The sequence below is a fragment of the Pongo pygmaeus genome, chromosome 4 (genome assembly GCF_028885625.2).
Source record: "Pongo pygmaeus isolate AG05252 chromosome 4, NHGRI_mPonPyg2-v2.0_pri, whole genome shotgun sequence".
In the NCBI taxonomy this organism is placed as follows: Eukaryota; Metazoa; Chordata; class Mammalia; order Primates; family Hominidae; genus Pongo; species Pongo pygmaeus.
The window spans coordinates 75,103,641-75,117,809 of NC_072377.2; the positions used below are offsets into that span (position 1 = coordinate 75,103,641).

At 39.9% G+C, this 14,169-nt stretch overlaps 1 protein-coding gene across 1 annotated transcript in view; it reads left to right on the forward strand.

Moving 5' to 3' along the window:
• Positions 1-14,169, forward strand: part of BDP1 (B double prime 1, subunit of RNA polymerase III transcription initiation factor IIIB) — a 112,900-nt gene that overhangs the window by 23,466 nt on the left and 75,265 nt on the right. Inside the window, exons 9-11 of the mRNA XM_054489897.2 lie at positions 8,015-8,069; positions 10,618-10,761; positions 13,521-13,799. Coding sequence (XP_054345872.1) covers positions 8,015-8,069; positions 10,618-10,761; positions 13,521-13,799 — 478 coding nt within the window. The remainder of the gene's footprint in view (positions 1-8,014; positions 8,070-10,617; positions 10,762-13,520; positions 13,800-14,169) is intronic.

The window sequence follows — 14,169 nt, forward strand, 5'->3', positions numbered from 1 at the left end:
AGTTCATCATCAGGCTGTATTCACCCAGAGGTTAGGAAAACCAGGATTGGTCACACCTTTTAAAACAAATCTATCTCATGTTATTTGCCAATGTGTAGTTTCAGCCTAAATTCTGACAATGAAATTGTATGAATTCCTATCTGTGAGATGAGATATCTTGATTTTCAAAAGTAGCCAAAGGGAGTTCCTCACAGCTTACCTTTGCTTGGCTGAAGCTGAAAACTTTGTAACTTCATATTGCCAGTGATTTTCCCTTTGCCTTGAAAGAAGGAGAACTGAGGATTCATTTTACCACTTCAACCACTAAAGCCAGTAAGTCCTAGTCAGTCTTTGTGATTGTGTGGTCACCTTTCTCATGTGAGTTAGAGTTGGAAAGCACTGATCCTTTTCTGTTCTTTACATCCACCACTAGGTGGCTTCTTTACCCCCTAGGCCATTCATTCTTCACCTTAAAGGCAAAAATACCACGGATTTTCTTCACAATCTGTCCACTTTCCTCTTCAGGCTTCCTCTAAATCTCTTTAAACACAAGATTTGCCTTAAATCCATTCCCTGTAAAGCTGGGTGGAGCAGCCTCAATTTGATGAGTTCTAAAAGAACTGGCAGCTTTGAGAAAACACATCTTGTAAAGTGTTAAAACCCCAGCTTCTCTAAGGCCTAAATTATGCTGCATGCCAACCTTTGCACCAGGAGCTTGCCTCTTTCTAGCTTCCTTTCTCAGCTGCTAGCAAAGTTCAGCACACTGAACCAGCTGTTTATTGGTTTATTATAAAGGATATTATAAGGGATACAGATGAAGAGATTCATAGAGTATGGTCTGGAAGGGTCTTGAATGCAGGCACTTCTCCTGGAGGAGTTGGGGTGCACTGACCTCCCAGCACGTGGTTGCATTCACCAACCACGAAGCTCCTGAAAATCTCAGCCTTTTATTTGTTTGTTTTTTCCGTAGCCCCAAATAACATGGCCAGCTTTGACTTTTTTTTTCCCTTTTTTTTTTTTTAGACAGAGTCTCGCTCTGTCATCCAGGCTGGAGTGCAGTGGCACAATTTCAGTTCACTGCATCCTCTGCTTTCCAGGTTCAAGCCCTTCTCCTGCTTCAGCCTCCTGAGTAGCTTGGAATTACAGGCGCGTGCCACCACGCCCAACTAATTTTTTTTTTTTTTTTTTTTTTTGAGATGGAGTTTCGCTCTGTCACCCAGGCTGGGGTGCAGTGGCACGGTCTAGGCTCACTGCAAGCTCCGCCTCCCGGGTTTACACCATTCTCCTGCCTCAGCCTCCCGAGTAGCTGGGACTACAGGCGCCCACCAGCACGCCTGGCTAATTTTTCGTATTTTTAGTAGAGACAGGGTTTCACCATGTTAGCCAGGATGGTCTCGATCTCTTGACCTCGTGATCCGCCCGCCTCGGCCTCCCAAAGTGCTGGGAATTACAGGCGTGAGCCATCGTGCCCGGCCCCCCCAACTCTTTTTTTTTTTTTTTTTAAGTAGAGATGGGATTTTGCTATGTTGGCCAGGCTCATCTCAAACTTCCTTACTTCAAGTGGTCTGCCTACCTCAGCCTCCCAAAGTGGGGGGATTTTAGGCGTGAGCCACCGAGCCCAGCCTCTTTTTCCTTTCCTTTTCTTTTTTTTTTTTTCGAGACAGGGTCTTTGTTGCCCAGGTTGGAGTGCAGTGGTGCAACCATAGCTCACTGCCGCCGTGACCTCCTGGGCTCAAACAATCCTCCTGCCTCAGCCTCCTGGACCACAGGTGTGCGCTACCGTGCTTGACTAAATTTTTTATTTTTTGTAGAGAAGAGGTCTTACTGTGTTGCCTAGGCTTGGCCCAAATTCCTAGGCTCAAGCAATCCTCCTGCTTCAGCCTCTCAAAGTGCTGGCATTACAGGCATGAGACACTGCACTTAGCCCTATATATTTTTAAATTCACCTTACAGTGAACTTATTTTATAATAGTTTAATGAGGCAGCTGGTCCAAGTGCACTGGTGTTTACAACTAAATGATCACAGCTGAGTACAGATTTGTTTCTTTTTTAATATTAAATTTTTTTTTAAAAAACCGACTGACCCATGTTCAGACAAATTTCTTCTTTTCGTTTATTTTTTTTTTTTTGATACAGGGTCTCACTCTCTGTTGCCCAGGCTGGAGTGCAGTAGTATGATTGTGGCTACCTGCAGCTTCAACCTCTTGAGCTCAAGTGATCCTTCCATCTCAGCATCCCAAGTGCCCAAGTACAGGCATATGTCACTATGCCCCCCTAATTTTTGTATTTTTTTGTAGAGATGGGGTTTTGCCATGTCGCCCAGGCTGGTCTCAAACTCCTGGGCTCAAGCAGTCTGCCACCTCAGCCTCTCAAGAGTGCAGGGATTGCAGGCTGAGCCACCATACCTGGCCCAGATAAAATTTCTTTTATCCTACTCTACTACCACTGCTTTACTTAACTAGCCTTAAAAACAAAAACAAACAGCCGGGTGCGGTGATTCACTCCTGTAATCCCAGCACTTTGGGAGGCCAAGGCAGGCGGATCACCTGAGGTTGGGAGTTTGAGACCAGGCTGACCAACATGGAGGAAACCTGTCTCTACTAAAAATACAAAATTAGTCAGGCGTGATGGCACATGCCTGTAATCCCAGCTACTCAGGAGGCTGAGGCAGGAGAATCGCTTGAACCCGGGAGGTGGAGGTTGCGATGGCCGAAATCATGCCATTGGACTCTAGCCTGGGTAACAAGAGCAAAACTCTGTCTCAAAAACAAAAACAAAAACAAGCAAACAAAAAAACAGCTCTCTCTCTCTATATATAGATATAATATATGAGTCTTTTGTCTTTTAAGGAAATTGAGCAGAAAAAACTAGTTTTTAGCATTTAACTATATATTTACCATTTTTGGTGTTTTCATTTCTTCCTGTAGGTCTGAATGACAGGTCTACCATTGAAAAATTTTCTGAGCTTTCATTTATCTGAATGTTTTTATTTCAGCCTTTCAGCCTTGTTTATGAATGATATATTTTGCCGGTTTGACAGTTTTTTTCTTTTTGGTCTTTTAAAGATGTCATTGTATCGTCTCCTGGCTTTCAGTGTTTCTGATGAAAAGTCGACAGTAATCATATCATTCTTGCCTCATATATGATTAATTATATTTCTCTGGCTGTTTTCAGGATTTTTTTTTTTTTTTTAATTTTAGTATTCAGCTATATGACGATGATATGCCTAGCTTTAGTTTTGAGTTTGCTCAGCTTCTTGCATCTTTCACTGTATTGGGGAAATTTTAAATTACTTCTTTTAATAGTTTCTCTGTTTAATCCTCTCGTTCTGGAACTCCAACATAGTTTACCCCACGTGACATTCTACAGGTTACCAAAGCTCTGACCACCTTTTTCCAATCTTTTTTCCTCCATTTCAGTTTTGATAATTTCTATTGTCATAGCATCAAGTTCACTGACTCTGTCTTTTGTCTTCAATCTGCTGTTAAACCCATTTAGTGAATATTTTATTTCTGATACTATATTTCTTATTTCTGTAATTTCCACCTGGTTTTTTTTTATTTTATTTTATTTTATTTTTGAGATGGAGTCTCGCTCTGTCACCCAGGCTGGAGTGCAGTGGTGCGATCTCGGCTCGCTGCAAGCTCTGCCTCCCGGGTTTACGCCATTCTCCTGCCTCAGCCTCCCGAGTAGCTGGGACCACAGGCGCCCGTCATGACGCCTGGCTAATTTTTTGTATTTTTAGTAGAGACAGGGTTTCACCATGTTAGCCAGGATGGTCTTGATCTCCTGATCTCGTGATCCGCCCGCCTCAGCCTCCCAAAGTGCTGGGATTACAGGCATGAGCCACCGCACCTGGCCTCCTTCTGGTTATTTTTTATAGTTTCCATTCCTCTGCTGAGATTTCCCCATCTCTTCACTATACTTTCCTCTGAATCCTGAAACATCTGTATAATGAATGGCTCCTTTAACTTTTTTGTTTGTTTATTCTAATATCTAGATTATATTGGAATCTGTTTCTTTTTTTCTTTTTTTTCTGAGTCAGCTTGCCAGGGAATGGGATCTTTTTCTTTTGACTTTTCTTTTCCTATCACATTTTCCTATCTTTTCTCATGTCATGTGGGTTTTAAAAAATAATTAATTTTTTGCTCTCTGTTACGGGTTTTTTTGTGTGTTTGTTTTTGTTTGAGACAGAGTCTCACTATGTCACCCAGTCTAGAGTACAGTGGCGTGATCTTGGCTCACTGCAACCTCCGCCTCCCAGGTTCAATCGATTCTTCTGCCTCAGCCTCCTGAGTAGCTGGGACTACAGGTGCACACCACCATGCCTGGCTAATTTTTTTTTTTTTTTTTTTGAGACGGAGTCTCAACTCTGTCACCAGGCTGGAGTGCAGTGGCGCTGTCTCAACTCACTGCAACCTCTGTCTCCTGGGTTCAGGTGATTCTCCTGCCTCAGCCTCCCAAGTAGCTGGGACTACAGGCGCACACCACCATGCCCAGCTAATTTTTTTTTTTTTGTATTTTTAGTAGAGACGGGGTTTCACCATGTTGGTCAGGATGGTCTCAATCTCAACCTTGTGATCCACCCGCCTTGGCCTCCCAAAGTGCTGGGATTACAGACATGAGCCACCGTGCCCGGCCTAATTTTTATATTTTTAGTAGAGATGGGGTTTCATCATGTTGGCCAGGCTGGTCTCGAACTCCTGACCTTAAGTGATCCACCTATCTTGGCCTCCCAAAGTGCTGGGATTATAGGTGTGAGCCACTGTGCCTGGCCATTTTTTTTTTTTTTTTTTTTTTTTTGAGATGGAATCTCGCTCTGTTGCCCAGGCTGGAGTTCAGTAGCATGATCTCAGCTCACTGCAACCTCTGCCTCCTGGGTTCAGGTTATTCTTCTGCCTCAGCCTCCCAAGTTGGGATTACAGGTGCATGCCACCATGTCTGGCTAATTTTTGTATTTTTAGCAGAGATGTGGTTTCACCATGTTGGCTAGGCTGGTCTTGAACTCCTGACCTCAAGTGATCCACTCACCTCAGCCTCCCACAGTGCTAGGATTATAAGAAGTGAACCACCATGCCCGGTCAGCCATGAGTTTTTTTGAAATTGCATACTAGGCCAGGCTTGGTGGCTCATGCCTGTAGTCCCAACACTTTGGGAGGCCGAGGCAGGCGGATCACGAGGTCAGGAGATAAAGACCATCCTGGCTAACACAGAAACCCTGTCTCTACTAAAAATATAAAAAATTAGCCAGGCGTGGTGGCGTGCGCCTGTGGTCCCAGCTACTTGGGAGGCTGAGGCAGGAGAATGGCATAAACCTGGGATGCAGAGGTTGCAGTGAGCTGAGATCGCGCCACTGCGCTCCAGCCTGTGAGACAGAGCAAGACTCCGTCTCAAAAAAAAAAAAAAAAAAAAAGAAATTACATACCAGACATTGTGAACGATGTGTTGTACAGTGTCTGGATTATGTTTTTTCTTTTTTTTTTTTTAAAGAGCATTGGGCCAGGAACGGTGGTTCACACCTCTAATGCTACTACTTTGGGAGGCTGAGATGGGAGGATTGCTTGAGCCCAGAAGTTCAAACCCAGACTGACCAACATGGCAAGATCCCATCTCTACAAAAAAAAAAAAGCCAGGCATGCTGGCACATGTCCCCTAGCAATTCAGGAGGCTGAGGCAGGAGGATTGCTTGAGCCTGGGAGATCGAGGCTGCAGTGAGCTGTGATCACAGCACTGCATTCCAGTCTGGAAGACATCAAGACTGTTTCAATAAACAAAACAGAAATAGTGTTGACTTTTGTTCTGGAAAGCCGTTAATTTACTGCCAACCTCTTTGTTCCTGTTAAGGCTTGTCTTAAAGCTTTGTTGAGGCAGATCTAGACTGGTCTTTAATCTAGGACATTCTTTCTCCAATGGGATTTCTCGTCTGATTTACAGAAAATAATTTGAGTTACTATTATATTATATTTTATTATTTTCTTCTTTTTCCAGAGCAGTCTCATGGTAGGCATGAGTTATTATTTTCTAAGTTCTCTAAGGATGGTTATACTGATACTATACTATTAATAGATAAGTGAGAGAAGGGAATGCATTGCATACAGTGGCTGCTTTAATGCATTAGTACTTAGTTCTCATGCTACATCCCTGGTAGAGAAAGGCTACTCTAGGGTATCCTTTTTATCTCTAATGGTGATCTTTCTGGTGTCTGAGGTGAATGTATTTGGGTATTAATGAGGTCTTTCCATTAGGATGCACCTGAACTCTATTGTCGTATGGTGTTTTATAACTTTTAGTATCTTCCTTCTGCTTTCATTCCTTTAGCAGCTGTTCTCTTTTAAGCTTTATATTCTGGACATATGCAACCCATACTTAGGCCAAGGTACTATGGGGTATTTCCACCAGGCCTGTGAGGTACCCCTCTACACAATTCCTTTTTAGAACTATGCTCCTAAAGATTCCCTGCTTCTGCAGCCTAGTTGGATTGCTGTACCCTGTTTGGCCTTCACCTCCCTTTCCTTGGTTAGGAAATAGAGCCCAGGCAGAGAGCCAAGGTAAACATGGGCACATCTTGTCTGTTTTCCTTCTCTCCATGATTGTAGTTTTGCTCTCACTATTGTCCTTTGCTTGAAAATAATTGATGCATATATTTTGTCAGTGTTAAAAGTCATTCGTGGTGGAGTTGGATATGTAGGACCTGTCCATAATGAGTTACTTTGTCAAGGCCAGAAGTGGAAATTATGGGATTTATTTTGTGATCATGGAATTTGGCCTGTTACTGGTTCTTACCTATGAAATCATTGACTAGTTTCAATACATTTCTTCAAGAAAGTTTTAAATTGTTCTGAATTATATTACCAATTAAGTAAAATATGAGGTAGCACTGTTTTAGAATTAAATGCCTGAAGCCTATTGATATTTCTTTTAGGACATTTAATTTAGTGTTTATAGCCAATCATTTTTTGTGGAGGTAACATTTGTTAACTTTTGAAGTATGATCTTTTAAGGCAGAAATAAGATTATCTTTGAAAACTTCTGTATTGATAATAAGTTTTGTGAAGAAAAACAAAAGAACGGGAAAGAAGGGCAACCTGTACATTAAAAGATGTTAATGTCATATCAGGTCTTAAAAATATGGGCAAGGCTAAACTGTATCATCTAAGAATACACACTTGGGTCATAAACAATAAGGAAATACAAGAAAGTGATTGCTTTACAAGTCGTGTTAGTGGTTAAGTTCTTTTGAAGGGAGGAAGGGGGCATGAAGTACTTCCTTTGTTTCATGTGATATTCTCTCTCTTTTTTTTGCAATTAAAAAGCTTTATTTTTGTGCTTTTAATAAAAACTTGTAGATCACTGACGTGTAGATGGGAAACATTGGCTGTTTGTTTCCTCTCCTACGATGTGTGTGTGTGATCAGACGTCTTCAGACACAAACTTATGCCCTCAGTCTTCCTAATGACCTTAGGATGGATTGAGCCTTAAGCCTTAAACATCTCCCTCTTAATGGAAGTAATCTGGTAGTAAACTGAGGACAGGGATTTTTGGGGCTGAGAAAAACGTGAGGAAATGTGCCTTAATATATAGAAGTTTGTCAGGATAAACTTGGCCTGCTTCAAAATTTCACTTAGTTGTTTCTCTATAGTCTTCTCTCCATGCTACTTGAAATATATTAGAACAATGATGTCAGAGGTTTAACCTGTTATGAATACTTAATTTTTTAAAAGTTAATACCAGTGAGCTTAATCACAGGTTTGATCTGCTTCCATGTTTGTTGACTTTATTTTTTTCTGTCCTCTGTAAATCCAGCTTCCATTGCTGATTCATGCTATCAGTAATGAGAATCAAGAAGCTCAGTAAAAATCTTTCATCCTTACTTTTAAAAAGCCAAAGGTTTAAGTAACTTGCCTATTGGCAAAGACATATTAAGTAGAGAACAGTATGTTATTCCTAAGAGTTTCATTTTAATGCTTACTGCATTTAAAAAAAAAAAGCTTGTTTTATGGGAGAAAATTACCATAGGGTTTTTTGTTGTTAACAGAATAAATTTAAACGGGAAGAGAAAACAAATGGATGGAGAATAGACAAAGCATTCCGTAAGTATTAAGACCTCTTTTACAAAGTATTACTTGAAGAGCCTAAAAAATGACCAGTCTTTTGTCTTTGGCTTTAGTGTGTTTTAGATTTGTTTTGTTCCTGTATCGGCATTAAGAGAAAGCAGTCTGAAATTTTTCTGTTTAGCAGTATGGGTCTGGCACTTGCTACAAATATATAGGCAGGAGATTATCCAGAACATCTAGGTGCAGGTAAACAGTTCTAAGTCCAAGAAGTTATGGAGGGATTGATGGTACCACTTCTAAGTGTTATTTATTCTGAAGGAACTGTATTGGAGGAGATAATTGTTTCTGGAAGACAGTACTATTAGTTATATAGATGATTCTTTCTGGTTCTGAATGACTAATCAGTCATTCAGTCAATAACACTGACCACCTACTATATGGTAGTCATTGTTCTAGGTATTGAGCATGTAATGGTGGAAGATAAATGGCAGATGAGAATCCTGTATTTAGAGCCTTAAGTCTGATTGGATGGGGGAAGAAATATAGTTGATAAGCATAATTTTAGGTAGTGATTCATTTCCAAAAAGAAGAAAAAAGAGAGGGTGGATGTTTAGGTCTCTTTTTTCCTAATGATCATTGGATCATTAAGGAAGTTCTGTCTGAAGAGATATACTAGCATTTGAATTTAGATCTCATCTGAAGGAATGACAGCTATCTTTCAATTTCTAACTAAAATCCTCGTTAAAATTAACATTTTTCTTTAAGTCTAGAGAAAGATATCAAAGGATCTATAAAGAAAAATAAATTTACTGTTTAAAATAGTTATTCTATTTTTTGATTAGAAGATAGGTCTTTTTCTTTTTCACCACACCTGTGGACAGGAATATATTTTTTTGTGGATTTATAATTATCAGTATTTTATGATTAATAAATGTATTCAATGTCCATTTAGTCATAAGATTAGCCATAGTGCTAATTTTAGAAAAAAAAAAAATCCAAATGTAGAGAGTACCTACATTATGTAGCATGTATGTTTATTTTATGAGTAGACACTAAGGTAGGTGGGTGGATCCTACACCCAGTGTTTTATCGGGTCTTTAGGGAAACTCCTTTGAGGAATGGCTCTTAGAAGATCTGGACTATTGTGCTCCTCAGCCCGTTCCATGTTAGAGAAGTGGTCCTGAAACTTCATTAAGTGTAACACATCATAGTCAGAAAGTAATTCATAAATCTATAAACAGTCTATTTGGATTGTGAAGCATTTTTATAGACCATTATAATAGATATCTTTAAAATTTATTGATCTTAAACAGGATACAGTGTTGTATGCCTATAGGTCCAGCTACTCTCAGGAGTCGCTGAGGCAGGAGGATTTCAGCCGAAGAATTCGAGGCCAGCCTGGGCAACACAGCAAGATCCTATCTCAAAGCTAAAAACAACTCATTGATTTGGAGGCTTTCTATTGGAATTTTTTTTTTTTTAAATAAAATCTATATAAGTTTTTTGAGAGAACTTACGTTTTGAATTTCTGTGAGAACCATGTGGAGATCCTTTACGATTCTTTGAGTGCTATGTCTTTCAGAATCATTGTGGAGAGTCAGAACAAATGAAGTCTGGGTCAACAGTGAAATAGGGTCTTCAGGAATCCCAGATTTGGGTTTAATTTCCTGAGATTCTTTTTATTTTAGTATATACCTTCTTTTCTGAGGCTGTCTTGTAATCAAACCAGTCTTCGGCTTATGTGCATAGAGCACCATTTTCTCTACATTCACTTTAAGTTCAAGCAAGGATTTGCTGCCTGGAGTGTTCACTGATTACTTTCAGATATAATGCTGTTGATAGATATTTAGTGGGCATGTTCCTGATTAAATTCATTTACTTCCCACTTTGCTGATACTTATAAGAGTAAATGGTGAAATGGTTGTGATAAAGGTAGGGCATATGGTGGTGAACAGGCATTTCAAGGACTTCTCAGTCCATAAAAAAATTGATTTATATTTACACACAGCTCAAAGTGTAGTTCGAGTTTTGACAAAGAATATGCCTGTGTAACCACTACCCCAAACAATAGAGGAAATGTTTTCATCACTTCACAAGGTCTATTATGTCCCTTTCTGAACAATCAAATGCTGTCCTCCTGGCCCAAGGCAACCAATATTTTCATTTTAATCACCATAGATAGCTTAGTGTGTTCTAGAATATCTTATACATGGTATCATATAGTATGTACCCTAGTATCTGTTTTCTTCCACTCAGTATGTTTTTGAGATTCCCTCATATTATTGCATGTATCAGTAGTTCCTTTTGTTTTGTTTAAAACTAGTTTATTTGCAATAAACAAATTATTATTTGTAATAAACTAGTTTATTTGTTTCGTTGCTGAGTGGTGTTCTGATGTGAACTTATCTATTTCCCTGCTAAGACAAACCTATTCTATTGCTGAGTGGTGTTCTGTTGTGTATTTGTTTTTCTGTTCTCCTACTGATAAACAAACCCATTTGCTTTTGATGTTATGATACTTTAAAAGCTAGAAGTAGCTTTTAAAAATAAAAACTTGAAAGTTCTTTTCCTTTTTTTTAAACAGAGGAAAAGCGCCCTTTTGACTTCGATTTTTTTGCTCATTTGCTTCAGAAAGTTCTTGCTGAAGAAGAGAAAAGAAAACAAAAATATGTTAAAAATCACAGTTTAAAGGAGAAGAAATCCACCAAACCACGGAAAAATGTAAAAGGTATTGATTTTAAAAGAAAGTGTGATAGTTTGCTTAGTAGTAATAAACTTGCAATATTGTCCCTCAGGCCTTTGAGAGTTCATGTGTAGCTCAGGTAGTTAAGATCATCAAAGCATCCAGTTGGAGGGACTATATGTTTTTTCAATGAACTAGTTATCTGGTCCAAAACAATAGCTTTCTTTTAAAATTTTTAACTGGCGTGATTGGGTTATTTGATATCTCTCTAACATAGAGGATAGTTGTAGCCAGTCAAAGAGCATCAGGATTTGGAGTGTTGTATTTCATGTTTGATTATTTATTATCATTTTCCTTTGTAAAACAAATCTGGTATAAAATTCTAGGATTAAAAAAAACTCTAATCTTCTGGGATTGTGACTAGACTGTATTGGTTGAGCGTAACTTATTTCTGAAGGCTGATGTTGACTTGTAACAGGTAGAAATTGTATATATGTAGGTATTTTTATTTTTAGGCTTATATTTTCTTAACTATTTGAACTCTGGTCTATGAGGACAATGTTTAGCTATAATCACATAAAGAAGACACTTGGAACTATAGGGAACCTTATATGTTAGCTAGCTTACATTTTAGCCCCCTTTGTATTGTTTTATTCTTTTTTTTGTATTTTTTTTGAGACAGAGTCTCGCTCTGTTGCCCAGGCTGGAGTGCAGTGGCACGATCTCGGCTCGCTGCAAGCTCTGCCTTCTGGGTTCACGCCATTCTCCTGCCTCAGCCTCCCGAGTAGCTGGGATTACAGGTGCCCGTCACCACACCTGGCTGATTTTTTTTGTATTTTTAGTAGAGACGGGGTTTCACCATGTTAGCCAGGATGGTCTCTATCTCTTGACCTTGTGATACGCCTGCCTCGGCCTCCCAAAGTGCTGGGATTACAGGTGTGAGCCACCGCACCCGGGCCTTTGTATTGGTTTTAATCACCAAGAAACAGCCCCAGAGATCGTAAGACACTTTTTCCTAAGGACTCACAGTGTGAGTAGTGGCAGAGGCAGAACTGAAACCTGGGATGGTGAGAACCTGTGTTGGGGGTCCCCATGACCACCACTGGGGTTTGATTATCCACTAGGAAGACTAAGGATTCGGCATCCTCTGCCTGGAACATACGAAAATTTCGGATTTTCAAAAGGGAAGCAGTTCAGCATAAACCACATTGTACAGCTAAGGCACAGAGAGCCACTCTTATCAGTTAGGGTGGTAGGAACCGTTCCCAGAACCAAATTCTGAGACATGGCCCAAGGGCCAACCTTATAAGAAGAATTTTCAAAGGATAGCAGTCAAGCCTGCAAAATTAACTCTTCACTGTTCAAAGCTAGGCTAGAATTTCTTGTTCTGGGGCATATCTTTTAAAAAGTAGTATTGATAACTGCAAAATACATTTATTCTTAGTAGTCTTTTTTTTTTACTTACACATAATCCTAGAAGATTATATATCTTCTTGCGAGTATGTTACAGGTGATAACATGAGTAACTCACTATATCTTATTTAATGTAAGAACTTTTTTTTTGAGACAGGGTCTCACTTTGTTGCCCAGGCTGGAGTGCAGTGGCCCGATCTCGGCTCACTGAATCCTTCACTGCTCGAGTTCAAGCAGTTCTTTCACCTCAGCCTCCTGAGTAGCTGGAATTACAGGCACGTGCCACCATGCCCGGCTAATTTTTGTAATTTTTTATAGAGATGGGATTTTATCATATTGGCCAGACTGGTCTTAAACTCCTGACCTTAAATGATCGCCCACCTTGGCCTCCCAAAGTAATGGGATTGCAGGTGTGAGCCACCACGCCCAGCCAGAATTTTTTTTTTTTTTTTTTGAGACGGAGTTTTGCTCTTGTTGCCCAGGCTGGAGTGCCGTGGTGCCATCTCAGCTCACTGCAGCCTCCACCTCTCCAGTTCAAGCGATTCTCCTGCCTCAGCCTCCCAAGTAGCTGGGATTACAGGCATGTACCACCACACCCAGCTAATTTTTGTATTTTTAGTAGAGACGGGGTTTCACCATGTTGGCCAGGCTGGTCTTGAACTCCTGACCTCAAGTGACCTGCCTGCGTCAGCCTCCCAAAGTGCTAGGATTACAGGCGTGAGCCACCATGCCCAGCCCAGAGTTTTGCTCTTGTTGCCCAGGCTGGAGTGCAGTGGTGTGATCTTGGCTCACTGCAGCCTCCGCCTCCCGTGTTCAAGTGATTCTCCTGCCTCAACCTCCCGAGCAGCTGGGATTACAGGTGCCTGCCACCATGTCCAGCTAATTTCTGTATTTTTAGTAGAGATGGGGCTTCACCATGTTGGCCAGGCTGGTCTCGAACTGCTGACCTCAGATGATCCACCCGCCTCGGCCTCCCAAAGTGCTGGGATTACAGGCGTGAGCCACCGCGCCCAGCCTGTATTAAATGCATTTTCAATTTATAGTATACTCAACTTATGATGGGTTTATTGGGATGAAACCCAGTGTAAGTCAAGGAGCATCTCTATATGTAATTGTTTTTGTTTAATAAAAATGAGATTTTATGTGTATCTTGTTCTGCTTGGTTTTTTAATGCAACAATATGCTTTGAATAAACTTACCTCATTATTATTATTGGCTCCATGGATTTTTATGTATTATTTAGTCATTTCCCATTAGACATTTTAGGTTGTCTTTAGGTTTTTTGTTCATACAAATAAATAATACAGAGGACATCTTTGAGTCTCTTTCCCACCTTTACAGATTTTTCTTTAGGTTGTTTAAATATTTATAGTAATTTCTCTTGTTTTCAGTGAAAAAAGTTGCCTGTGAAGGAGTGAATAATGATCCAGATGAGTCTATGAGTTCTAGAATTTCAGACACAGAAAGATCTCAGAAGGATGCTCAGACAGTTGAAGAAGAGTCTCTGACCTTACCAAGGGAGAATGCAGAGCAGGTTGCATTAGAAGTAGACCTAAATCAAAAGAAAAGAAGGAGGAAGAAGCAAGATGGAGCTAATGAACTGGAAGTAAACAATCTTTTAGAAAATGCCACTGTTCAGGCGGGTCCTTCTAAAGGAGAAAAACACAAGAGTAAGTTTCTTACATATTTAAAAAGCCTCTATATTACTTGAGAAGACATGTACAGTAATATGGTATGTAACTTAATTTTTTGTCTAGATAGCAATTAATGATGCTTATTAATTGGTTCTGTACTCATGGTACTGTGCTAACTCTGTTTATTTTTAATTAAAGAAAAAAGTTTATGTAAAAAAATTAAACAAATTAAAGTGGGGAGAGTGTTCTCTAAAGTTTGTTTCTAAGATGTATCACCTCCTGTGCATTCCCATTAACTATGATTAGAAATCACATCTATATAGAGTTAAAAATATGTTGCTTTTGTCTGTCAGTAAAGCACAGATTTTCATGTTGTACCTCTACAGAGTACCTCTGTGAACCCACA